This window comes from Chaetodon auriga, chromosome 11 (assembly GCF_051107435.1).
Source record: "Chaetodon auriga isolate fChaAug3 chromosome 11, fChaAug3.hap1, whole genome shotgun sequence".
Lineage (NCBI taxonomy): Eukaryota > Metazoa > Chordata > Actinopteri > Chaetodontiformes > Chaetodontidae > Chaetodon > Chaetodon auriga.
Genome location: NC_135084.1, coordinates 11,442,275 through 11,470,202, shown reverse-complemented (window position 1 = coordinate 11,470,202; position 27,928 = coordinate 11,442,275). Strand labels below are relative to the sequence as shown.

The 27,928-nt window shown below is 43.3% G+C and overlaps 2 protein-coding genes across 4 annotated transcripts; one reads left to right on the top strand and one right to left on the bottom strand.

Annotated features, from left to right (window-relative positions):
* The first annotated feature begins 3,507 nt into the window (after positions 1-3,507).
* Positions 3,508-13,978, top strand: fbxo11a (F-box protein 11a). 2 transcript variants are annotated; one of them, XM_076742440.1, is made up of 22 exons: positions 3,508-4,041; positions 6,024-6,148; positions 6,258-6,339; positions 7,806-7,950; positions 8,156-8,285; positions 8,873-8,956; positions 9,045-9,177; positions 9,257-9,363; positions 9,484-9,595; positions 9,828-9,934; positions 10,131-10,268; positions 10,557-10,774; positions 10,879-11,059; positions 11,325-11,447; positions 11,681-11,766; positions 11,872-11,948; positions 12,097-12,240; positions 12,415-12,525; positions 12,662-12,769; positions 12,860-12,968; positions 13,061-13,159; positions 13,347-13,978. In XM_076742440.1, exons 1-22 carry the CDS (start codon positions 3,948-3,950, stop codon positions 13,474-13,476), a joined length of 2,643 nt encoding a protein of 880 aa, XP_076598555.1. In that variant the 5' UTR covers positions 3,508-3,947; the 3' UTR covers positions 13,477-13,978. The 2 variants fall into 2 exon arrangements, with proteins under 2 accessions (XP_076598555.1, XP_076598556.1); XM_076742441.1 differs by having other exon boundaries at positions 3,553-4,041; positions 7,809-7,950.
* A 1,448-nt stretch (positions 13,979-15,426) lies between these two features.
* Positions 15,427-22,759, bottom strand: msh6 (mutS homolog 6 (E. coli)). 2 transcript variants are annotated; one of them, XM_076742437.1, is made up of 10 exons: positions 22,341-22,759; positions 21,325-21,530; positions 21,005-21,183; positions 18,239-20,810; positions 17,338-17,618; positions 17,044-17,161; positions 16,856-16,945; positions 16,569-16,723; positions 15,759-15,958; positions 15,427-15,633 (listed from the first exon to the last, which is right to left on the bottom strand). In XM_076742437.1, the coding sequence occupies exons 1-10, from the start codon at positions 22,601-22,603 to the stop codon at positions 15,552-15,554; spliced, it is 4,146 nt and encodes a 1,381-aa protein (XP_076598552.1). In that variant the 5' UTR covers positions 22,604-22,759; the 3' UTR covers positions 15,427-15,551. The 2 variants fall into 2 exon arrangements, with proteins under 2 accessions (XP_076598552.1, XP_076598554.1); XM_076742439.1 differs by having other exon boundaries at positions 21,325-21,527; positions 22,341-22,724.
* Between the last annotated feature and the right edge of the window lie 5,169 nt (positions 22,760-27,928).

The following is a 27,928-nucleotide window of genomic DNA, read 5'->3' as shown; positions in this document are numbered from 1 at the left end:
CCCAAATAGAGGAGAGGCTGGGTGGGGGTGTGGGGGGGGGTGGGGGGTCTCTGACAGACAGGAGTCTGAGACAAAGACGCTTATCCTGTTGTGTCTGCCTCTGCCCCAGTGGATGCCTTCAGATATGGAGAGGACTCGATGATGACCAAGAATGGAGACAATGCTGAAATATGCTCAGTGTTTTTAAGAGAGAATATAGTGTAAACGTAGACTGTGTGTGTGTGTGTGTGTGTGTGTGTGTGTGTGTGTGTGTGTGTGCATGCATCTGGTAGAGAGACAGCGAAAGTGAGCGCTACCACCTGCAGGTCAGTACATTAGTTGCTCAACACAAAGAGCATTTGTAATATCAGTGCTAGGGTGACCCCTCCCCAATCACACACACATGCAATTTTGACTCCTGAGCTGAATACTACACAACCCTACCATTATACAGAGCCGCTGTATGGATGTGCCTGTGTGACTTGGTGACACAGGAGAGTGGTGGGCACACCAGCCGATACAGAGCCACCCAGCATTCAATAGACCTCTGTTGCCACTGGATACTAGATTGGTTACCAAGCCAACACATGTGCCTCACTGTCATATCTCAGACAGATTGGTATCGAAAACAACAGATATCTTGACAGTTAAGCTGCCCATGCTGCAGGCTTAGGTTAAGTTATATGTTTCAGTATGTTTTTCAAAGAGGACTGGTGATTCATTCTGAAAAATGGAAGCAAAAAGACATACCTGAATGGAGATTATGTAATAAAAATGTTCCTTCTGGCCATGGGAACACTGAGTCCAACCATTTTATCGTCAGAGGACGGCAGTTACTGCATCATGAGAACAAGGCAAAGGCAATTTACAACCCTGACAAGACAAGTCCATTGAGAAAAAGCGATCAGTTTGATTAAATCATTGATAAGTAGCCACATCACGGCAGACTATCAAAAAAAGACACAAGACAAGAACTCTTTCAGTCACTCATAATCTGCATTCAGCTACGCTGTTTGTAAATTATAATGTCTGACACAAGACTGCCAGTTGACTCCTCTCATGGGGTCAATCACCATTAACCTCATCAGACAGACAAACAGACCAACTCACAGATGGGTCAATGACCACAGAGCGACAAATCACAGATGGTCCTGCTGACAGGCGCGAGGTTGATTGCAGACATGAAACCAAACATTATGACAGCAAACTGATGCATGCACAGAAGATATAAACACTACAAATGTGTATGAAAACTAACAATTTTGCATCAGTTGTGAGGACGCTGCCACCTAAAGGCAGTTGCAGGGTAGTTTTGCAGCTCAGTGTGACTCATTTGCTGTAGGTAGTTAATTAGTCAGTGGAACACTGTTCATTCAGAGCAGCCAAACAGATATGCTAATTAATTACCATGTTGTCACCACAGGCACATATTGATATCCTACAAGCAATATTTACATAATCACAATGCTGAGCTGTGTAAAATAACAACAACTAAGGCTTCAGTCCATCAGAGAGGAGGTCATTCTTCAGTGTGCTGGGCAATTTGACATGGCGACATCCTGGGGCAAGACGTCTGGAGGAAAAACTAAAGTTTGCAGTCATGAATCAGGATGCATGTGAAAAACATTCATATTTTAGCATCAGTGAGAAGCAAAGGCTGTGCAAGACGAAGCGTCATTTGGACATAAGAGACAAAAAGACACAGATCACACAAGTGTCATGTGAAGCTCATCCTGCACACAGCATGCAGTCAATACTCAACATAGAGAGGAGGAGACATCTAGTGGACAAACAGGCTACCATGCAAGACAGTAGGTGAGGAAATATCAAGTGTCTGCTTATTTAAAAAAGCTGAGGAGATCAACAGCAAACCCAAACTTATGAACTTATGAAATCTGAAACCAGATTAAAAAAAACAAAACAAAACAAAACATCAAATTTTGGAAAATCGTTTTTTTTTTTATCTCTCTTTTTGCCCATCAACTTAAAACATCCTCATCCTCATCATTTTCACATGTCATTGTAGGGTATCAGCACAGGTGTAAATAATAAAATAATAATACCCAAACTTCTCATGTAGTGTGTATGGTGTTTGGGCTGGACTCCATTCTGTGCTTCCATCTGATCATGCTGAATAGCACCTCCATCAGACAAAATACCAGATTTTCTAATTGCAATATGTGGAGCATCTTTTCACCTGCAGTTTTTTGGATATGCAAGCCAAAGTTGCACCCAATCACAAAAACTGTATCACCGAGGGACAAAACAAGTTAAATAGATTGTGACACGTGGCTCGCTGACTTGAGACGAGTGAGGTTTGTTCTTTCAGACAAACCGAATGAACCCTGTGAAGATGTTTTGTGATACTGTGTGAACAGCTAAATAAAGAAAGTCAGTGACATTTCTTTTACTCAATACTCAGTCATCATCAGACAAACGTATATGCATCCAGCTGTCAATTCCTGAAAAGTGAGCATCACTCTGGTCTTTGTTCAGTGTGGAACACGCTCTGCAGAATGTGTATTATTGTCAAAGTGCTCTGTTTTACACGATTAACTGCAGTTACATAAGCTGGTGTTCAGTCATTTGCAGTCCTTGCAGGTATATTTATGATTCCATCCTGTTTGTGCTTGCTGAGCACTGCAAGGTTTGAATGTCTGTATAAACCAGTGCGACGCAGAGCAGAAAAAAACCACAGCAGTACTGACTGATCTGTTTGACAGAAAAATGATCAATCATCCATTTTCAAGTTGCTTATCCACGTCACTTATAAAAGGGCAAGCAGAGCTGCTGAGATGTTCGGCTGGACTGTGTGGGGGTCTCCACTCAGCCAGTCAGTTGGGCCAGGAGCCCCTCCTGAGCATGCAGCGTGTATCCTTAGCACGCGCTACAGCGACTTCATCAAGCTCCTCAAAATGGGAAGGAACAGCGGTTCAACACGGAGGTATCCTCAAAACACAGACTTGGCCACCCTGTGGAAGAATCTCATTTGGCCACACATATCTCGTTCTCTGAGTCACTGCAGTATAATTATGTGAGTGAGAGCTTCGCTTCATAACTAAGCTCTCTCTTCATCACTTCATGCAAAGTCTGCAAAGTAATAATCATGAGACACTATTGATCCCTGTGGAGAAGTGATTTTCTGACAGAGGTCAAGCAGTTTCAGTATGTTTTCCTGCCATCTGCCAAGAACAGCTTTTCTAACCACTGATGGACCAACCTGTCAGTCAACAGTCATCATCACAGTTTATTTGAGAAGATTACGCAGAAAAAAAAAAATGACAGATCAAACTTTAGCTTCAAGCTGTGCATCCATTGATTAGTAAGTCTACATTTTGTGAGATAAAGAAAAACCCTTTTCAAAATCAGTCATCTGTGGCATAACAGACGACCAATTAAGTACTTTAATGTCACTGACAACACTAATTAATCGATGCCATTCTGTTAGATCAAAAGGATTAACTTCTATGACAAGGTGGATGTTCTCTTTCCTCTATAAGTAGGAGATTGACAATGTGCCCTTGAGCAAGACACCTCAGCGCCACCTATAAGGACTGGACTCAGCCGCAAAATGTCAATGGGAGGTAGACTGGTGCTGAGACACACAGCAGATCACTCCACGGTGGACGCTTGAAAGGCTGAGCTCGAAAAGTGAAAGCAATCAGCAAAGAGCAAACCATCGTGAACGGGGAAGGCGACGTTACGGCGAGAGGTCCTCCCATGTGATGTGACTGAGGCCTGACGGACTGTGCCTGTCTGCTATGGCTCCTCCTGCTTCAGTACAACGGGGCAAGACGTAACACCAGTGCGGGGGAACGGGAATAACACACAGCTATACGTTTTCCAGGAGCCGCGGCTAAAGATGGCAGATCGTGCAATGCTAAAGAGAAAGACATAGATGATATGCTCCGAGTCGCCTCTTCTGCTGTGAAGGCTTCGACATTTCTTCAAGATTAACAACACCCCAAATGAACTCCGTCAGAGCAAGTAACGTTAGCAGAAGACCCAGGCGAGTCTCGAGGCCGCGCCCGGTGCAGCCGGAGAGAAACCACCAGGAAAGAGGTAATGGTAGCTAAGCTTGCGTTAGCATTACTGAACGGCTTGTCAGATGGCTAGCTTTGGGGTTGAACTGTGTTAACCCTGTGCTTAGACGGATCCGTGTATTAATTGCGATCATTTGTAGTTTTGTATTACTGAAACGCGGATGTTGTGATAAAACAGCGGGGAGCTAACAGTAGCCTCCAAACGTCGCTGCGCAGTCAGGAAACTCCGAGGCTTTTGTGTTTGTAACTAGCATTCAGGCCGCGCTTTGTTTTTGCTTGATTTTTGCCCCGAGTCGGCCTGTCTTTTGCTTGTCTGACCTCATGTCGCTGTTGAATTTCGTTTTTTGTCAGCTAACGTTACATTAGTGGTGAAATTGACAAGCGATGTACAGTGGTTTGCTTTAGTCATGGGTGACAAACGCAGGGAACGGTACATAAAGTGGTTTTGCCAGTTGTCGTAGCATGCTAACTAACCATAGCATGTATTAGCTGTTATTATTAGCATGTTTGGCTATCAATCTGCGTCCCACTGTTTTCCAAAAAAAAGAGCCCCAGCCCTCATTGCCTTTGTAACGTTACACTGTCCATGCTTGGATATAATGCGTTTAATCAGTGTTACAACGTCACTGTTACAATCCGTCACAATGTGTTTTGGGTAGTTTTTACCGTAACGCTGTGTGACATCAGACGGTGCAACCTAAGCGAATGCTGGCTGCAATTGTTCAAAGTAAACATTAGCTAGAGATGCTCTTCAATCATACTTGCCGTGGCTGAAAGCCAGTGCCAGTCCAGTCAAACTGGAGGACACGATCAGCAACAATAATGGCTGGTTTCTGAATTAGATTCTGCGTTTTTATGGTGGACTACATACATGTTGTGGCGTTGTATCACATAGCATCAATTGAATGACAATCAGGAGCAGAGGGTTAACTCTCACCTTTATGCTTGTTCCACTCAAAAGTGCTTGTAAACACAAAACTAATAACTTGATTATGTGGTCAAAATAATGTAATGAAGAAAGAACTGTCATGCTCTAGTAAATAAGTAAATTACAGTGTCGTTGGTAACAGATCAATAACAGCATCTTTGCCCATTTTACGTCATATAGTGCATATTTGCTGTGATGTACACCCACGGTCTTAGATGTGTTTATGTAGTCAAAGTGTGAGCATCTAAACATTATTTTAGTATACATTTGCAGAGAAGTCGCTTTAACTGGCCCAAGTTAGTTACACAGACGGTGTTTGTAGTGGTTACTGGTCGAGTAGCCGGGGAGAGTCATCCTTGCAACCAGAGCAACAAGCGGGGAATTTGCATCTCCCATCTGGGGTAGCTATCAACTTATCATGCCACAGTGAAGAGCCTTATAAATAGACCTCTGATTTAGCTCAGGGTTGATGCTGAGGTTGTTTTTTTTTTTTGTCTTGATTGAATCCCCTCTTGATAGGATCTGTAATCAATTTGCAGCATACAGAGCAGGTAATGAACAAACCTGTTTTTGTGTGTGTGTGTGTGTGTGTGTGTGTCTGTGTGACCTGTGTGTTAAATGCTGTTTAGTTAATTGCCTCTGCTAATCTGCTGTTACAATCCATTTCTTATTACTGACATGTTTATGTAGGAAAGCTCAAATTCTAATAATATATGGTAAACAGTAAGTGGAAGGTTTATGAAACAAACGCACACATTAAACATCCATTATTGCAGATTATGCAACACATGAGTCAATATTTCACAGAATAGAAGATTATACCACACAGGACAACAAAGTAATACACACTGTGTATTATTTAGTCATAGTGCTTACAATTGAGTGATGATTTAGGAATAATCAGTCGCAGACCCATGTTCTTGATAAGCATATTTGAAATGCTATTGTGTTGTTGATAAGCCATCAAAGACATGTTTCTCTTGTATTTCCTTCTGTTTAATATCACGTTAGTTGGGATTTGTTTAATTAATAGCATTGCCATTGATGAGTTTTTGTATTTCCGCCATTTGCAGATGAGGACGTTCCTGCAGATATGGTCGCAGAAGAATCCGGTCCAGGAGCTCAGAATAGTCCCTACCAACTTAGAAGAAAGTCTCTCCCCAAGAGAACAGTGTGTCCGACAAAGACAAACATGGAGGTGCGTTCACCAGGAATCCATAAAAGATCTACTTTAAGATCAAGACTTGATTTTAATGAAGCGCAATAATTATGTTTAAATGTCTCCTTTTGACTTTTTTAATCTACAGGGTGCTTCCACTTCAACCACAGAAAACTTTGGACACCGACCCAAGCGCCCCAGAGTGTCAGGAAAATGTCAAGATTTACCAGGTAATCAGGAAAACATTTTTAAGATGTGACTGGATGTGTACCTTCCCAAAGGTGCATTCGTCATTGTGGTGGTGTGGGGGTAATTTGAGTAGACTTAATTACTTTTCCTTAAGCACAATGAGTTTAGTGTGTCGACTCATCAAATAGCAAATCAGGTCAAAATGTACAGCCAGTCACCCGTGTTAGCTGTGAGTGGGCAGCGATGTATCACACAAAGTTGCGTTGCTGTTTACAATGTCTGTTATGAATACCTTCGTTTCTCTGAAAGTTTGACTTTCATTTTCATAATGAGAGATCTCTGACACTCAATTATAAAGCAAATGTAAGAGAAACAAGGACCGTTGTCCATTTTTGAGTGAATTCAACATTACACATTTGTTCTGTACTGACCCTTCTGCTCAGGCTCATCTTCTGCTTAATGTCAAGTTCTGGAATGGCAATCTAGGAAAAGCAGATGTTTGACGATATCAAACTCCTGTCAAGAGTTCAGATCATCTCTTTAAAAACCTCTTTGGTAAAGACATGAAATAGCACCATGAGTTTTGCAAAGTGGGAATTATATGGAGTCTGTTATTTGTGGTATTTAGAGTCTTTTTCATGCAGTGCAGTTCAAGCCAAGATGACCGAAATAGACGTTTGCCCTGTTAGATGGCATTTGACTCTGGCTTTGTGATGTTGAAGTAAACAGTCACACTGCCTTGTGTTGTACTCACAGTAGCTCCTCATGATCTGTTTTAAATCCCAAATTACTTCTAAATAGCAAATAGAACTTTTTTCATAATTTGTCAGCTTAATTTAAAGTTAAAACGCAAAAATCCATGACATACATATACGTATATATATACTGCATCCTTTACAGTGTAACCATTCCAAAATTGTACATTGTGAAGCTGAAACTATTTATCATTCGGCTCTAAAATCGTGCAGTTATTATGCAATTAGATCTGCTGGTCTACGAGCCAAATACTAGTTTTGGGGGGTCTGTGTTTAGATCTCAGTTAGATCCACACTAGTATAGACCTCCATCCAATCCCAACAGCCTGCACACATATGTGAGGAAGTCGTGTACTTGAATTGAAATCACCAGGTTACCCGTGAAAGAGAAATGTAAATAATGTAGTTACAGTTATACATCTAAACTTAACTGAATGGAAATACACCTCTAACTTTGCAAATATGCGGGTGTAAGAAAATGTAATTAGTTTCAGGTGGTGGGGCTCTTAAAGCACTGCTCACTCAGAGAAATGGAAGAACTTGTGATAATTAAACTGTGACTGAAAGTGTTGACTTTCAGCTTTGATAGTTCAAAGGAGCCTTCTTGATGTCTGCAGCACTGTGTTGCTATCATGACTCAAAAAACCATTTTGGTTCCTCATGTGATCTTGCTAGAAATATGCTGCAGTTGTCTCATCCCAACCCAAACCCCGTCCCTTTTTACTCTAATGCCACGATCCTCCTTCTCCCAGCAGCTCCAGCAGAGCAGTATTTGCAGGAGAAGCTTCCAGACGAGGTGGTGCTAAAGATCTTCTCGTACCTGTTGGAGCAGGACTTGTGTCGTGCGGCGTGTGTGTGCAAGCGCTTCAGCGAGCTGGCCAATGACCCCATCCTCTGGTGAGACGTCTCCTCTTGACCAGTGCCCTGTGCTGTTTGCTGTGCTCCTTTTGTGTGTGTTCACTAAATGTTTCAATGCAGCTTGAATTTTGTATCTTATTTTAATGGAATTATTATGATCGTGCCTGTTAATTGATTGATGGGGCTGTGCATCTGATTTGAAATAGAGGGTGGTATTTATCGCTGTGGTGCTTTCACATTTCAGGAAGAGGCTGTACATGGAAGTTTTTGAATACACGCGACCCATGATGCACCCTGAGGCAGGGAAGTTCTACCAGATAAACCCAGAGGAGTACGAGCAGCCAAACCCGTGGAAGGAAAGTTTCCAGCAGCTGGTAAGGAGCCTCCTTACTTACTTGGTGGCTTTTATTTTTGATGTGTCGTAGCATTGATTTTAGAAGAACCAAATGCAGTCTCCAGAAAATAGAGAAAAGTGAAGTGCTTTGAAACCGACTGATTTGAATAAATAAAGTGAATTTATTGGGAAATTGAGGCATGTGGGCTGGAACCATTAAGCTTAAGTTGCCACCACATACAGCAAATTATGACACCGTATTTGCTCATCTTTAAAAGGTGCTGTTGATGGGACATGACGTGGAGCCTCTCCGCTTTACGTTAATATTTCGGTTGCCAAAAGTTGCCTCTGTGCGTCTTGAAATCCTCATGTGTACAGACAGCTAATGTCATGTGAAAGGGCAACACCACAGGCCATAATGGTGACATTCAGTATGCAGGGTGTGGAAGAGAACTATGTGTTTAAATTATATTCCTTTGTGATGTATTGACCTTTAGGGTTGTTTTCCGTGACCATTTTTTTCCCCCCTCAATCTTGTTAAAGCGTCTTTGCTGTGTCACATTTTCATTAGGAATTTTTTCCGTTGTTAAATGTGTGAATAATTGTGTGAATGTTTTGTCTTTGTAGTATAAAGGAGCACATGTTAAGCCAGGCTTCGCAGAACACTTCTACAGTAATCCTGCCAGATACAAAGGGAGAGATAACATGTTTGTAAGTGACCTGTTTCCAACATTTTTACTGGTTTCTCCCCCCATGTGAATACTCCAGTCACTCACCTGACTTGTGATGTTTTCTCCAGTACTACGACACCATTGAGGACGCTCTCGGAGGGGGTCAGGAGCCTCACTTTGACGGCCTCATATTCGTCCACTCTGGTATTTACACAGATGAATGGATCTACATCGAGTCGCCTATCACAATGATCGGAGCTGGTATGTGTGTCTGAAGTTTACACGTTCACTGTGCATTTTTTTCAAGTCTCACCTCTAATTGAAGCTGATTATCTTGTAGCTCCTGGAAAAGTAGCGGAGAAAGTCATCATTGAGAATACCAGAGACTCTACATTTGTATTCATGGAAGGCTCAGAAGACGCTTACGTTGGATACATGACCATTAGGGTGAGATGACCTGTGCGGTGCATCCATCTTTTTTTAAATGACATAAATGGTCCATATGCACACTCGGCCGGTAATGGTGAAGGCGGGCCTTGTTGGTAACGGCTTTTGTCTGTGCTGCAGTTCAATCCTGATGATAAATCCGCCCAGCACCACAATGCACACCACTGCTTGGAGATTACAGTCAACTGCAGCCCCATCATCGACCACTGCATCATACGTAGCACATGCACAGGTATTTCTGCTGCACTGTTGTTTTACTGCCGTGGTTCCCAACCTTCAAAGGGGTCACAAGATAAATCTGATGGTTTGCGAGATTAATGACACAGTCGTGGTGAAAAGGTTGGGAATCACTGCTCTGCTCTTTATCTCGGTAGAATCAAATCTATCTTCTGACCACTTGATATTTTTGAGCCGGTATGTTTGGATGTTGGTGTGCTAATAAATCTCTGTGGTGTTTGTTTCAGTGGGCTCAGCTGTCTGTGTCAGCGGTCAGGGTGCTTGTCCTACAATCAAGCACTGCAACATTAGTGACTGTGAAAATGTTGGTCTTTACATTACGGACCATGCACAGGTAATACACACCGTTCACACGCGTTGTTTAAGAATTACATCAGCATTTGAAGCTATATGTCAGCATCCGTATTATATTAGAGTGGGTCTCTTGACGCCAGTGTAGCTACTTAAACAGCAGCAGAATCCATTTTTCTCAACACTCATATGCTCCTTTACAAAAACCTTCAGCTCATTCAACACTGTTTATCCTTCAGGGAATATACGAAGACAACGAGATCTCAAACAACGCCCTGGCTGGGATCTGGGTGAAAAACCATGGCAACCCAATCATCAGACGGAATCACATCCACCACGGCAGAGACGTTGGCGTTTTCACATTTGACCACGGCATGGTAGACTACAACTTCCTGCTGTTGACTGTTCACTGATAGCCGCGCTCATTTTTCTTTAATGTTATGACAAGAAGTGATTATGTCTCAGTGTAATTAGCAGTGCTGCGGTGTCACTGCAGTTTCACTGTTGTATAATGGCTTCATGTGTATATGTGAGTGTAAGAACCCTTATTTTAGTATAATTGTACAGTGTGCACTATAATTGTGTACACAAGCTTAGTTGCTGCTCATGGACGGGAGCATTTTGAAGGACTTGCAGTAATTTTGGATTCCTCTGTCCATTCCCAGGGTTACTTTGAGAGCTGCAACATCCACAGGAACCGTATAGCCGGCTTCGAAGTGAAGGCGTACGCCAACCCAACGGTGGTTCGCTGTGAGATCCATCACGGCCAGACGGGGGGCATCTACGTGCACGAAAAGGGCCGCGGCCAGTTCATCGAAAACAAGATCTATGCAAATAACTTTGCTGGGGTTTGGATAACCTCGAACAGTGACCCCACAATAAGGTCAGTGTGGCCTGGCAATTGGAAGTATGTAAACTGCATCAAATTGGTCACTGGCCCACGCAGCTTTAGCATGTCCTTAAATTTGCTGTTTTGTCAAAATACAGGGGCAATGCCATTTTTAACGGCAACCAAGGTGGCGTGTATATTTTTGGTGATGGTCGAGGACTCATCGAAGGAAACGACATCTACGGTAACGCTCTGGCTGGAATCCAGATCAGGACGAACAGCTGCCCTATCGTCAGGCACAACAAGATCCACGATGGCCAGCATGGCGGCATCTATGTGGTAAGTATTTTCAAACCACACACAGCCAAAGTACTGGCTCCCAACCAGGGGAACCCCCACTCGAGGTGGGCAAAGGCCTTCTTGATTGGAAGAAAACTTAAAAATCCATATATACAGTAGGCCTGTGTCTCAGCATTTCATTCATGTATATGAAAAAACATTCTTCCTAACAAAAGTTTTCATTTGGGATCGTTGTCACTTCCTGACCTTCCTTGCCATAATCTGGAAACATAGCGGTGATGTATGATGGTTCTGTATCACGCAGCATGAAAAAGGACAAGGCGTCATAGAGGAGAACGAGGTGTACAGCAACACGCTGGCAGGAGTGTGGGTGACAACAGGCAGTACGCCAGTGCTGAGGAGGAACAGGATACACAGTGGGAAGCAGGTAAGATCACAGGCTGCTTACAAGTTTAACGATAAAAAGAAATAGATGAGAAGTGACAAACCAGAGGCAAAGATGATACTGTTATCTGACGAGATGTTGTCACACTCGAACATTTATCTCATGGATAAGATCACAAATTGCGATGTCAGACTGCCTTGGTATTCTTTAATGTAGAAACATCTGTTGTGATTATATAGAAACAAATTCCTAAAATGCATTTTAACACCAAACAGGTTGGGGTCTACTTCTACGACAATGGCCATGGCGTGCTGGAAGACAATGACATCTACAATCACATGTACTCCGGAGTTCAAATTAGGTCTGTGGAAAACTCCAGTAATGTGGAAGTGTTCACCTTAACGCCTTAATGACAACGACACAGATTTGTCTCATGGTTATGTGTCGCCTTTGTTTTTTCCTCCAGGACTGGCAGCAATCCCAAGATCCGGCGGAACAAGATCTGGGGAGGCCAGAATGGAGGCATTTTGGTTTACAACTCAGGTAAGAATGTCTTCTCTGAAAGTCCAGCAGGGAAATCAGTCTACTTGTTGACACCTTACAGAGAGCCAGTGTCCTCCATCGTCATCGTTAATATGCTGTTTGACCTGTGCGCTGCCTCGATAATGAAACTTAAATCGATGTTTTTCAGGCTTAGGCTTCATCGAGGACAATGAGATCTTTGACAATGCTATGGCAGGAGTGTGGATCAAGACAGACAGCAACCCCACCCTGCGGAGGAATAAGATCCATGACGGGAGGGACGGTGGGATCTGTATATTCAACGGAGGAAGAGGTAACTAGCTCGTTTATTGTATGAACATGAGGGGACGTACTTATCAGCCTTGGATTGTTTAAGAGGTCGACATAATCCTGACAAATTAGGCACTCTGCATCTCTAAGCCTTTTGCACCGTTTTGTTTTTGTGGCAGTGCTTTGTGGGACTGACTGTCTTCTTTTCTGTCTTGAGGTTTGTTAGAGGAAAACGACATCTTCAGAAATGCTCAAGCAGGAGTCCTCATCAGCACCAACAGCCACCCCGTGCTGCGGAAAAACAGGATATTTGATGGCTTTGCTGCAGGTAGGTCACACCTGCGCACAGGCTGCATTGAAACATCCTCACAAATATGGAAACAGCCTGTCCTTAACGAGGCACAGTCTTCCTTGCTACTGGGAGCTATGGGCTCTGTAATTTGAACCATTTTTTTTCCGACTAGGTATTGAGATCACCAATCATGCCACAGCGACCCTCGAGGGCAATCAGATCTTCAACAATCGCTTTGGGGGATTGTTTCTTGCATCTGGTGTCAATGTTACAATGAAAGGTACTCTCCTGGTCACAGAGACTTAAACCCTGACTTATAATAAAATGTAAGCGACCCGCAGTTAACCAACTTCTGCTCTCTCCCCTCCAGATAATAAAATCATGAACAATCAAGATGCCATTGAAAAGGCTGTGAGCAGAGGTCAGTGCCTGTACAAGATTTCAAGTTACACCAGCTACCCAATGCACGATTTTTACAGGTAATTTGTGTTTATACTCACAACGAAGGTGGAAAGAATATCCTCAGCTGTGCGCCTGCTTGGTGGTGTGTTAACAATTTGGGTTCCCACAGGTGTCACACCTGTAACACAACAGACCGCAACGCCATCTGTGTGAACTGCATCAAGAAGTGTCACCAAGGACATGATGTGGAGTTCATCAGACACGATAGGTGAGTCTCAGGCCGTGTTCAGACGGTCAGCCCAAAGCTGTTTGGTATATTGGTGGGAGGCTGCTGCCCGTGATGTGCGGTGGATGTCCAGATCTCATGCTTCCACAGTCACTGATGCCTTTTATATGAAATAAACTATGATTTCGGAGCTTCACCAAACAGATTTTTTTCCTCCTCTCTCCTGCAGATTCTTCTGTGACTGTGGTGCAGGGACGCTGTCAAACCCTTGCACATTAGCCGGAGAGCCGACTCACGACACAGACACACTGTATGACTCGGCCCCTCCTATAGAGTCCAATACACTGCAGCACAACTGAGCTCGAGACCCGAGGTCGTTTTGCGCTTCAGCAGTAACGGACATAAGACACTTTTAAGTGCAGTGGAGAAGGAAGTCCAAACTAAAATACAGATTCACTTTGACCGAGCGTAGTGACTTTAAAAAAAAAAAAAAAGGACATGAATATGCTAAAAGGAGACATTTAAAAAAAAAAAAAAAGTGATATGGATGCCTCGCTTTTTCTTTTTCTTCAATTATTTGACAAAAAAAGACGACATCAGTGGGACGGAGCAGAAGAGCGGCTGACTCAGGGTGTGTGGGTGTGTTGGTTTGGTCAAGTAAGTGAAACCGGTGAGAGCTGGACAAAAAGCCACCGAGGCTCGTCTGCTTTTAAGAAGAAGATACCGCAGTTATGTACAGGCCCATCATGGACAGACGCTCAGTCAGAAGAGGCACAACTTTTCTCATGAGGAGGCAAAGGCCCCAAATTCAACGATGCTTCCATCACTGGGCAACCGACGTGCTCGTATGATATGTACGGGAAAAATGACCCTAGCACTTCAGCTTTTTTTTTTTTTTTTTTTTTTTTCCCTCAAGACAACTGTTGAGATTTGATTTTAATGCTTTTTGTGTAGTTTTGTATTTTCATGCAAAAATCTTACTGTACTTGAATGTCTTTATTTTATTAAATGTGTTACATTTTTTGGTTATTATACCCTAGAATTGCTGTAATTATACATGTCGCAGTATCTAACTTCTTTCTGTGAAAGAGATCAGAGAAAAGAGAGGAAAACACTAAACATTTTCTCCAGCAACGTTGACTCACTCACATTTGCAATACAGAAAAATGGATGCCGAAATGTGCTTTCATAAGACTTGCATCACTTTTTCTGCTTGGATTACCATCTTAAATGTTTGTCTTTGTGAAGGAGGTGAATCGTTGTGATATTTCTGTCAGTTTTATGTAATCTATGCATATTTTCTGTTTATTTTCTGTTCATATTGGCCTGTCACACAATACCCAGTTTACAGGAGAGACTGCTAAGACAGATGTAGGGCAAAATCGAGCTTTTTTTTTTTTTTATGTTTAGTCAAGGCTGCAGTTGTATAACAATTCAGGGGAGTAGTTTGTTGATATTCTCATTAAGACTTAATTACCAAAAAATTACAACGCTGATTCCAAATAAGTTTGGCCGCTGTGTAAAACGAAACAAAATGTGATCATCAGCTTATTTTTTTTTACAGATAGTCAATTTAAAGCAGTTCAGAGACAGCATACTTAATGTTTGACTCATCAGCTTCATTGATTTTTGTGAATACCTGCTTATTCTGAATTTGATGGCAGCAACGTGTTTCAAACAAGTTGGGACAGGAGCCACTGGGAAAGACTGGGAGAAATGTGGAATGCTCCAGAAACACCTGGAACATTCCACAGGTGATGTCTGTAACCTCAGCTCACTTGCAAATGACCACATTGTGCTTTTAATGACGTTTTCCACAGCGTCTAAACTTTTTTGGAGTTAAGGTTACACCTTCTGTGGTACACTGACAACCTGCCATAGATTTGTCAGTCAAGGATCGACTGTTCACCTCTTCACCTGTATTAGTCTATGTGCTTGCCTTCTCTTCAATGATGGCCACAAATGCTGCTTCTTGGACTGTTAAATATATCTTTTCATTTTTCACTTTGATTGGGTCCAAGAAAAAAAAAAGACAAGTCTTGTGAAAGCACAGCTAATTTTGATGTGTTTTCCCCTTGTTTGCCAATGTTGCTGGAGAATTTAAAAGGCTTTTACTCTACAAGCTGAGACAAGTATCTATATACAGCGCTATATGGTTTAATTGCCCTCCCCCTCCCCTTCCCCTTCCTCCCCATTCATGTGTACTGGTGATTGTGGGTTCTCATACAGACTGAAATGTATGCATGTATCATAACATCTAGACTTAATATATTGTGAAGTATTCAATAACCGTTATGTAGGCGCTAGCGTGAATTAAAAGGGTTTAATTTCCTAGATGAAACATTGTCATTTTTTAAAAATAAACTTTATTAGATCATTACAGTAGTGTTTTTTCAAGTGCTGAAAACCAGCCAAAACAAAGCATGTTTACAACCTAAAGCGTGTTGAGCATCTGAACAAGTGAAGCAAAGTGTGTGCTGTCCAGTGTGGCATCTTCAGCAAACTGGCAGAGCTTCCTGGAAGAGGAGAGAGAAGAGGAAGAGAATCAGTACTGAGATCTGACATTTATCAACACCAAGTGTCACTGCACTAACACCAGGTGTTGTCGTTACAGAATATTTACCCAGATACTAATACATACTTGAAGACTCTGAGGCTGATGGTGCTCTTCTCAAACTCCCTGGCCTTCCTGTGTCCTGACTGGATGACCTCCTCTGGCAGGCTGGCGAGTCGGGCGGCGTTGAAGCCGTAACTCTTTGGACAGGCACCGGTGATGAACTTGTAGAGGAATGTGATGGTCTCTTGGCTTGGATCCTCGCATTCATTCTCCACCATGCAAGCCTGAAAGGGACAAAACAGGGACATTATGCGTAACACCAGGTCACTGCATGTGATTCAGAACACAGAAAAACAGCCAGATGAGAGGCAGTTTACTGTACTGCACACTGCGAGAGAGCAACAGGGTGACAGGCGTGGCTAGAGGAGCACCCACAATGATGGCACCAGGGAAGCAGCTGTGTGTGGACGTGCCACAAAACCACTGAGTTCTCTCAAGCTAAAATCTCTAAAAGTTATTGCCCTCGCTACATGTTCTCATACAGTTTTGATGCAACGTGGGCACATTGTTTCAGCACTTCGGCCATGGGTGCAGATTTGTTGCTTCGTACTACAGAGAAAAATGAAGTCAAAGCTGAAAAGTACAGTTTCAGTTTTGATGGCGCGATACTTTGCCTGTTAAATACAAGACCACACAAAGATTTGAATAGCAGTGAGGGGTAAAGAAAATAAGGCAAAACAGACAGGATGCAATAATATTCTAATACAATTCAGAAGATATTTTCTGAAATTGCACTTTTAGCCACAGCTTTTCACAATTTAACATTCTGTAACTGCCTGCTACCCTTTGGCTGTGCAGCACAGTATTTAGCATGTTCTGCATTGCTGTACTCACCATGTGGCCCAACCGCACAGCATGGTTGTTGGCGTAGTCCTCCACGAGGGAGTGGTAATGTGTAGAGAAGAGTGTGCGACAGCAGATCTTCTCAGCAAGCTCCTTCACAACAGCACTGGCGATCGCTGTGCCATCATATGTGGCTGTGCCCCTTCCTGCAAACAGTTCACAGCTCAACGGTTACACCCTGAAAACAAACCACCACGAGAACAAAACACTTGCTGGGGAGACTGCCTCTGCTGTTCACTGGCACTATGAATATGCCTTAATCAGCAACAAAGACTTACCTAATTCATCCAGGAGCACAAGAGAGTGTTTAGTGGCATGGTGCAAGATGCTGGCAGTCTCACTTAGCTCCACAAAGAAGGTACTCTCTCCTATAGGAGACATGTTGGATAATACAAACTCAGCCAGTGAAGTGGAAGCTTAAGATATTGCCGCATATGTGTTACATTACAGGAGCTCATGACGTTACCGGCCATAATACGATCCGAGGCTCCCAGCCGAGTGAAGACCCTGTCAACTGGTGTGAAGCGCAGGCTCTCTGCAGGAACGTAGCAACCCAGCTGAGCTAGGATGATCACGAGTCCACACTGTTCAAAAAGAGCAGCAGTGTCTCAATGTGAGACTTCAGGGAGACCTGTACTATCCATGTGGATGTGAAAATCAAAAATCTTTCCAGTCTGTCACTTACTCCTGTTAGGTTTTATACACACAGACAAAACAAAGTAATATGCGTTGGATCAGTAGACATCTATAAATGACCCACCTGTCTCATGAGAGTAGACTTTCCGCCCATGTTCGGCCCTGTGACGAGGACACAAGAGGCATCACCTTTCCCCTCATCGTCGCTGCTACCAGGGCAGCCAATGTAGATGTCATTAGGGATGAAGTCATCGCCGAAAAAGGTCTTGGTGACACAAGGGTGGCGAGATCCAGTGAGGTCAAGGAAGGGCGCTACCTGGTCATCACCCTCAGGAAGCACCACCTCTGGCCTGGTCATCGGTCCGTCTCCGCCCTGACTGTAGCGTGACAAGGCCAGCAGCACATCTGAAAACAAATGACAATTCAGTATTAATTAAAGTAAAGAGGAATTAAGACCTAAACCAGTTTACTTCTTGCCTTCTCTGTATTTTATGAGATGATTTTGCATCTCAGCTCTGTTAAAACTAAGTAAACCTGAGGCTGAGGGATGGCCCAGAGGTAGAAAAACACATTATAAACACATTATGTTACTGCCCAGAGATGAGTAATAAACTACGCAATTATCTCTCCCTCTGTCAGGGGCAAACACCAGTGCACAATTTCCATAAGAGTGAAAAACAAACTAATTACTGTCATCTTAGCCAAGTTTTAAATTGAATAGTTACTCAATGACAGCCAGACTTATAACAAGCACTCGAACGGGTGGAACATCATCATCTAATGCACATTATGGAGGCATATCGGTAACACCTGCAGGAAATGTATTCAGAGCAGACACCTGCAATGCAAACTCATTTCCACAAGCTTAAGTTTCTTCCTCAGAAACATAAAAAGAAATTACATGACAAGGACCAGATGAACAACACTTATTTGGCAGTAATTTAAACGAGTCACTTGAGAGATTTGATTGATTCGTGCTGTGAAAAAATGATGCTGATTAAGAAGAATAAAAAGCGTGTAATTACCCAGCACTGCCATGCACTCCACACCAGTCTTCCAGTCTGTGTAGTTCTTGTCAAAGTTGTAGAAGAGCTTCCTCATGCAGTCTTTCAGGGCAGCATCTCTCTTCTCCTCAAACCCTTGCAGCTCTGAGAACAGCCGTTCGCTCTCGTTTGTCACATAACGCTTCCAGCCTTTCTTTGTAGACTTCACCTCGTACTCCTCAGGAATATTCCTCTCTGAGACACTGTCAGGCACCTCCATCTGGTAGCGGTTTCGTCCAGTTCCCCAGTAGGCCATGCTTTTACAGCCAAGTCTCTTCTTCTGTCTGTCCAGGTAATCCTGCAGCTCTCGTTCGCAGTTCTTGATTCCACTTAGAGCCTGGTCGTATTCTGGGTCAAAGCCAGCTTTAGGGGATATGACACCAGTGGTGCGGGCCTTCTGGTGGTCGAAGGCTGTCTCCCAGCGGTTGAGTTCGGCAGAGAGGTCGGGGAAGAGGCCGTCCTTTTCGTTTTTCAGACTGACAACTTGACGGAGCAATGTGGATCGGAATTCGCGTGAAACTGGAGCGAGGGCAGAAATGATCTCCTGCATAGTTTTGAAGCCTTCCAGTGCTGAGAGGAAGTCTGCTATCTTGCGCTTGCTGTAGGTGACCTCCTCATAGAGAACAGCTCTGCTGTCGGGGTGATCCTGGCCCTTCAGAGGGGTGCCAATGCTGTGGATTTTACTCAGAAGACGCTCCAAATCTGGGAGCTTCTTCAGCAGGTCTGACACCTCAGTAGCCTGGGCTTGAGCTCCCATCAGATCTTCTACCGCATCCAATCGGTCCTTGATGGATGTGGGGTTACACAGAGGAGCACAGAGCCACTGCTTCAGCAGCCTCTTGCCAAACGGGGAAGAACAGGTGTCCACACGCTCCAGCAGCGTGCCTTCCGTTCCTCCTGACCCATTCTGAAAGATTTCCAAGTTTGCCAGAGTCACTCCATCAAGGACCATCCGCTGACGAGTCTGGGCGAAGAAACTGGCAGGTCCAGCAGCTTTCTCCATCTCAACATCAACGGGGACATATTCTTCAAAGTTGGCCATGGAGAGCAGCTCTTGGTCTACTAGACATTTCTTCAGGTAGAAAATGCATCCACCCAGTGCTGACAGTGCCAGCTCACAGCCCTCTTTAGGAGTAAGGCACAGTGAATCACTCTCAGAGGTCATCTTTTTTAGAAGAGCAGGAAGAAAATTGTTCCCTGTTCCCTGATCTTTGCCTGCAGTCTCTCTGAAGTAATCTTCTTCTGAGAGAGTTTTAAGAGTCTTTTGAGCGTCCCAGAACTGGGTGCCGGCATTAAGTCCTTCCTGCAGAGCAGAGGACAGAGAGGACTTGAGTATTTTACGCGTTTCAACAGATAGGTTCCCCTTTTCGAAGAGCACCTCAGCTGGAGCAAAGTGTGCTATCAGGGTGCGCAGACGAGAGCAGTGACGATCGTCTGGGAACTGACCTACATGGAAATAACCCACAGAGGTATCTACGAAGGAGACTCCGTACACGCGGCAACAACCGGAGCTTTCGTCTTCAGCCTTTTCCTTTACACTGAGCAGGAACTTGCTCTGGCTCTCAGAGGGAGCTCCGTCCAACACGCTGTAGGTCTGGGTACCACGTGTGATAATCCGACACACCTCTCTTCTCACAACACGGTCAAACTTGGTGGGCTTCATCATGGTCTTACAGCGTGATTCCATCATCTCTGGGGTCTCCGTCTGCTCCACACGAGCCACCTTGTAGCCTTTCTGGACCAGTACATCTGAGAAACGTCCAAAGCCGATCTCTGGAAAACCTGAGTGTGCCCAGGTCCCCTTCATGAAAGTTAGTCCCATCTCATTGACCCCGATCACAGCATCCATGTGGTAGAGCTCATAAAACTTCCCCACCTTGTAAAAAATGACTGTATCAAACATCTTAGATTTGAGTTGCCACCACCGACGCATGCCAGGAGTGTTTCTGTTTAGAAAGTCTTCTGGCACATACAGGGTAGTGGGATCGTAGTCATCCTCTGACTGACGCCGCCTTCCGCTGTCCTTCCTCCTGCCATCCTGCAACCACTCCAGCTTCTCATGGTCCCAAACTGTGGCGCCTCCACCTGTGCCTGATCCGTTTGTCTGGCTCTCAAAGTTGTCAGGGGCAGAGAAGGCTGACAAACGAGACTTTGTGTTGGCTGCAACAGCTGCCGGAGCTTGTTTTGGTGTCTTGGACAGGGTAATCGGTGGCTTGGCTTTTGTAGAAGCTGACTTTTCTGCAGGCCGTTTGCGCTTTACAGGCTTGACGGGGCTTTCTGCTTCTGACTCATGTGTGCTCTCCTCTTCCTCCTCTTCACTGCTCACTGTCCCTTCTTCTTCCTCATCCTCACTGCTGGATGCAGCTTGTTCTGGTTTGAATTCTTCATCTGATCCATCACTGTCTGAGGCCACAATTATGCGACGGCGCTTGGCCGTATTTCCCTTATCTTTTGAAGCACGGGATGATCTTCTACCAACCTTGGGAGACTTCACTTCATTTTTCTGCTCATCCTCATCACTGAGCTCTTCATCAGTCAATGTTGATTTGTCAAGCTTAAAAAACACAAAGGAGGACTGATAAAAATCTTGCATTCATGCCCCAATTAGACATAACAAACTCACTCTGCATTACTACTATTACTGATGAAAAACAGGCATTAGAATAACATTGTTACGTATTAAAGTAAAATGCCAACTTTCATGTCCATATTTGTTGACGTAACGATCAAATATAATCACAATGTCACCTCCATTTCCTCTTCATCATCATCCTCTTCCTCATCAGAGGGATCCATACAAAGAGGCATCTTTAATCTTTTTTCAGGGCTGTCAAACATGACTCCATCAGCGAGCTCCATTGCATGACGGATTACAGGTTTGCCACTGAAGAACACACCTCCCGTTTTAGCATCGCTGCTGTCAGAGCCTGCAAAACAGTACAAAGGAGACAGATCATGATTCAGCCATAGCAAATATGGTCATACATCTTATTGGAAGGACTAAGGAAATTACAGCCACAGCTTTAAGATTATTCTTCTTATTAATGCTGGGAGTAATTGTAGCCAACCTTGGTACTCTCGGATGTATTTGGTGCTGACCCATCCTCTAGTCGGGGGCTCATCAAAGAAATGGACATGTATGCGCTGGGCCCGACCGCGGCCCCTCATCTGCTGTCCACTCAGAGGTTGGGGTACCACCATACATGGCCACCAGGGGTGTCCCTCCAGTTTTGCCCACACGAGGGCACCAGCGTTAAATGTGCATGTGGAGCTGCTGAGGAAGGAAAAACACTTATTCATCTCACACAGTACTTTGACCCAAACCAGTATAGGGATCTGCTTTTTCCCTGACTAAGAGCATCATCTCATATGATATTCCTCCAAATAACACACATCTTACCAGCTTTTAAGTCTAAATGAAGTTTTATGTTGGGGGAATTTATGCAGGTGCAAATTTTACCTTAAACATGCTCTTAAACAGTACCCATTAATTTCAAGCTGTTAATTATGACAATTTAAGGTATGGGATCTTATGACTTACGGGAAACTTGGACGTGCAAGTTTCCCATCAAAAGTTTGACTTTGTGTACAGAAATGCAGGTATTGATATGTATGATGTAGCCACTCCTGCATCATTGCTGTGTTTACTATTATCTTAAAAGTAGACACATTATATTATGAACAGGGGAGGGGGATTGGCAAGGCGTGATGAGAAGCCACTACAACACACTGTCTACTCCATGCGAAGTGACAGTCAACAGCACATTTCACATTTGATCTGTGGTCCACATTCTTACATGACAGGCATCAGCACTGACTTAAAGAAGAGAAAACGTCGTCCAGCGTTTCAAGCATGGTCGAAAGCAACACCCACTTCTCCCCTCAGCTAAGCAAAAACGAAGGAAGTTGTAGCGAAACAACGTGAAGGTCAACACGTGACGACTAGCCAGAAAATTGCTTTTTTTCGATACACCAAATGCACATTTTGGAATTCTGCAGACGATCTTCAGCAAACGGGAAAAATGCAGTGCAAAACGTGTTTCCAGCGATTACACTTCGCCCGCGAGTAACACGGCTAACCCACCTTTGTTTTGTTGTTGGGGCCTTGTCGCCAAACAGTTTGTTGAAGCCCCCTTTCGCTGGTTTCGAGTTACTTTTCGGTTTAACGTTGCTGGTCTTGGTGGACTGTTGCTGCGGTGCCTGTTTGGCTTGCTCTTTCGGAGAGGAGTTGGACTTCTCCACGGAGGAAGGCAGATCTGCCTCAGTCGGAGAAGGACTCGGTTTCGGCTTGGACACCGGCGGTGGAGACTTTGAGAAAAACTTGAAAAGAGAGCTTTGCTTCGCCATGTGTGCAAGTTTCAAAGCCGCTTTGACTGTACTTTCTAGATAAACCTATCGACAGTGTGCGAGGCCTCCCTGCATCACCTAGCATCTAGCCAGTGTCACGGCGCGAGCGCGTTCCGTTCGCGGGAAAGATAGCGATGGAGTATCGTGGGCGTGGACACCAGCCTCCTCCAATGACAAGCGAGTATGCGGTAAAACGGAAATCATGTGGTATAAACATGCTTTTTTTTTTTTTTAAATAGAACCTTTATTGAAATGGTCATTTACAAACACAAATGTCACGGTACAATATTAAACACCCATTTTCCAGACAACAAACAAACATCATCTGGCAATCGCATACTAATACTGCTAAAATGTAAAACCCCGTCCATTGACTTTATATGAATCTCAGTGGTGGACAGTGTAGTTTTTGTCACTGTCCTGATCACTGTGTACAATTCCTTCATCTTCACTAAGTATACTTGAAAGTATGCTTGTTTTAAGGAGGCAGAGGAAAAGTTTTCATCTGCCCTCATGTCTTTTTTGTATCACATTTAGAAACCATCCATATAAAAACCACCGTTTTTATGCAGATTTAGAGCCAAATAATAACTTCACTCTAATCTGTATGTCACCCAGGGAAAAGTGATTTCCCCTGATGAGTGTTTGCAGCCAGCTTGCAGCAAAATGATGTAGGAAATTGGGCTGAGCCAGCTTATTAGAAAGTGGTTTCAAATCTCTATAACATTAAATATTCAAGAATAAGTAAGCATTAAAAGTTTAATACTCAGCTGATGTGCTTCATCAGGACTGTGTAGGTATGATTTGATCAGATTTGATTCACAGTGGTCGATGTTGATGTTGCACTTTGGTAAAGTGAGGGGACTTGTGAGAGACAGAAAAAGAAGCGTCTAATTGAAGCTGCAGTGGTTGAGATCATTCGCGTCCATTAGTCCCCTAATGGTTCAGCCTCAAAAAATACAGCCTACATCTCCCATAATGCCCACTTCAAACCAGTGAGCAGAGCACAAGCAGAACAACATACAGAAAATGTTGCTTTCATGTGGGACACCATCGCTTGTGGAGAGAAATAGATAGAAAAAATACACTTTTATTGCCTTTTAAGCACATTTCTTAACCATACATTCACACAGTATGACCATTTGCAGCTATGTTTTACTTAAATCACTTAAATGTGCAGAGGGGCAATTATAGAAACATTATTACGTGCAGTACCACGTGTAGGATGTTTCAGCCTTGCTTTTTAATGATTTACAGGAAATATTTGCATATTTCCGCAATTAAAATACCTATAAATAAACATATTGGTAAATATATATATTGACTAAATGACTTTTCTTTCATTAAGTTCCTGTTCTTTATTGTGTAAAAAAGTCATAATGAAACACCTCATGTTCATGTTTTCATACAGTTCTTATGCTGGGATGGAGTGAGGGAAATGACCCTGCACAAATGCTCTGCAGAACTGAGGTGAGCTGCAGAGTCTGGTGATAATAATCTGCAGGTTTAAATCTATGATGGGGCCCTTTCATATACACATAGTCATTTGATCCATTGTTAATATAAGAATATTGATAACAGCAGCTTTATGTATTGGTTTCATATTGTGGACCAGGGAGGACAGTTTAGCATTAGTTATATATGAAGTAATTAAGTTTTGTCAGAGGCCTCTTGAACGTGTGTGATTTGTGAGAGCAATAACATGACAACAGCAGCTGCATTTCCTATACTCGCTTTGTTTCCATTTATTCATTTATTGCTTTACAGATAAAAGGCCAGCACAACAGAAACAGATGGGAAGAAAACTGAAAGTGTTGCAGGCAGAAGACTACTGAATGATCATTATTGTTATACAAACGTGTGGTTAATTCCACAAGAAAGATTGAAATAAAACATCAGAAATGAGGTAAATGAGGTTTTAAATTTAAAAATGTCCATACCCCCCATATCACTCACAGTGGTCCTGTTGTTATAGTGACAGTAGATGATGTTAGGTTTAAAAGCGGATCCCAAAATTCATAACGTCTTATACACCTGCACCTGACCTTTGACAAGAGCAGAGCTGTCTAACTTCTGAAGTGCTGAGAAACTGCCAAAAAAAATGACTTCTGCCACATCAAATAACACCTGGAGACAGCAGACATCGACACTGTGTGGAACTGAGACTGTGGTAGGACAGACTGTTCTGTGACTGTTCATTGAACCCATTTGTCTTCTCTCTCACACACACACACACACACACACACACACACAAGCACACACACAAACACACACGCATACAAACAATTGACGAACAGCGGTCATCTCTTGGTGTAAAATGATAATATATACGATCTGTGGGCATCACACAGTCACCAGTTCCTGAGCTGCAGCGGCTCTCTGTTCCAGAGTTGCAGCTGTCCCCTGTTCCTGCTGAGCTTCAGCAGCCTCCTGTCTCCCTAACTCCATCAGCTGACCTACCTGTCTCCCACCGGTCCACCAATCCAGTCCTGAATTCCTCAGTGGCTTCCAGTCCTGCCCTGCTGTCCTGTCACCAGCCTCTACCTCTCTCTCCTTGTGTGTGTGTGTGTGTGTGTGTGTGTGTCTGATTATGTGATTGGTATAAGTGTGCTGGAACATCAGTGTGTAGCATTGTGTGCTGGAGTCAGCGCTGAGCCACAGCAGCCGTACCTCATCTCAGTGATCTGGACTCTTACAAAGACTCAGCCCCGCTGCATCCACATTGCCAGGTCATAGCCTCTGCTACCATCTCTGCTCTGGCTCAGGTACCTGTTTCCTGCCCTCTTGTCACCACAGCTCCACCTGCTCTGTCTTTGGTGTGTATACAGCGGAGGCAGAAACAGTTCTTTTAGCTCTCAGTGCTGTCTACTTCCTCTCAGGCTGCATGTGATCCAACAAGCTCCACCGATAAGAGCATGAGGGCGTTAGGCCAAGGGCTGCTTGCAAAGCTTATTGCTGTGAGGGCATGGTAACAATTATAGACGATAAGACCTGGATAAGCGTATCAGTATTTTCATCATTGTAGGGCTTTTCTCGGTGGAGTGCTCTGGCTAGATAGAAAGAGGAGAGTTTAGAGAGGTTTTAATGAGTAAACAAGTTGTGCCTCGCTGTGTGGAGGGCTCTCAGCAGAGATGAGACGTCTTAGCTTCGGTGAGTTAAGTTTGATGTTTGGATTTATTTTCTTTGTTTCTGTGACGTCATGCATTTTTTGCTGACATGACAGGCTGTTACAGTTACAGACATGTGACACCTACTGCCTCCCACCATTGCCTGGTGTGGCTCATGATTCTAACTTTCTTTGCCTTTACAATCACCACCAATCATTCACTCTGCAATCTTGCTTACTTCCGGTGACCTTTAGAGAAGCTTGTGCATTCATTCCTGGTTCCTTTGAGTCTGTCTGCCTCTGTATGGGACCAGTCATAATGTTTCAATCACAAGATGGATTTTTTTAGCAGCAGTGAAATACACAGGCCTGGTAAGTGTCACCTGCTTTAAATATACACTGTCAAGCCGAAGCAGCCCAAATTATGATCTGGTTTATTTATTGAATGCTGTTATTTATAAGCTGACATTTTATTTGAGTCCTCATGTACCACAGCATAGAGCAGTGATATCGACTGGGGAAATTGAATTTGAGCTGCTAAATTATGAAATATGATACGCTGGCAGCAGCCATTGCGTAAACATTACTGACCACTCGCAGCATACTGAAGTACTGCTTTAAGCATTCAGGACTCTGATGATATCGCTTCATAATCTCATAAATTCTGGTCTTTTTATCACAATGCTAGGTTTACTGCTCAGATCACGGTGGTTTTGTTATTAATGTATTATAAGATAAGTTTTAATTGTTTATACCTGTGCATGTTTCAAGTATGATGACAAGTAAAATTAAACAAGACAGACTGGAAAAACTTTGGACTGGGCCACAGCAGACTGGGAGAAGCAATGACCTGCCATGTTTTCCTGAATCCTTAGGCTTCATCCTCTGGGGACCACGAATGTCTGTACAAAATATCATGGCAATCCATCCAATAGTTGTTTAGACATTTCAGTCTGGATCAAGTGGTGGACTGAGCAGCTAAGTGACATTGCCATCCTTAGAAATCCTTAAAAAGCAGGAAATTAAAAGAAAAAGAAAAAAAAAGAAAAAAAAAAAAAACATGACTTCTGCGACTCATTTTCAGATTGTTTATTTCTGTAGACATACAATAATATGATCAACAGCCATCTGTTCAATCTCATTTTAAATTATAATGATGTTCCGCATCCAAGCAAAGGTTTCAATCTCTCTGGAGTCATGACGGCTTCCTGACTTCCCCACAGCTCTCAATTTACTTTATGCAGTGCCAAAAAAAAAGGAAGAAATGGAAACAAAACCCACCCCTCAACATGCATTTTATGAGCCTGTGCATTTTATATGTCTATCAGAGTTAGATGGAAAGCAACATGCATGGAATGTGGTATACATATTCATACACAGGAAACATCGCAGAACAAGAAAAGGATAAAAGAAAGGTAAATTATGACCGAGCACCAAGAGGTTTCATGATTAACCTGATGATTAGCCAGGAGCTTAAGCTGTTAACGTTAAGAATATAAGGTTTCTTTAGGAGCTCATAAAATAATTGCTTTAGTGGTGATTATAAACAGCAAGGAGCAAAATGATGATACAGGAAATGTGTGTGCAGATTAATCAGTTGGTGCATGGGACATGATAGGTTGGCTCATTCTGTGCTGGTTACAGACCACCAGCAGAGTGCAGTAGTATACTGGAAGCTTCATGAGCAATGGCCTCTATCTCAATATACAAATCTTCCAGTTCAACTCTGGGATGGCAGCACAGATAGTCCAGTCCCTTTGCAACATTGCTCCGTTTAGTATCTCTGAAGCACTTGTTTTCTTCACCATCTTATCTTATTGTTAACAATTTGCTGTAGGAAAGCCCCATAAATGTTGATTTTTGTGGCCGCTTTGTTTAACACGTCTCACTGTTACACAATTTGATCAATGGGAACAAAAGGAGCAGTATGCAAACATTAAAGCGTGAGTCAGCATTGCGCACAGTGGCCTCCTTTCAGCAGAAATCTTAAGCTGAATATTACAGTCTACACGGTAATCTTCTTCCCAGTGATGTACAAAAACGTAAAATGTCTCATTGCATATATTTATGCTACTGTTAAAGTTCAAAGTAAATAAATACTGCTATAAACACTGGAAAAGAGTGGCCTTACAAATTCAAAACAACCAAACATCCACCCACTTATGACTTCTTAGCATATGGTGTGTGGGTGATAGAAGGCATCTAATTAAGACAGCATT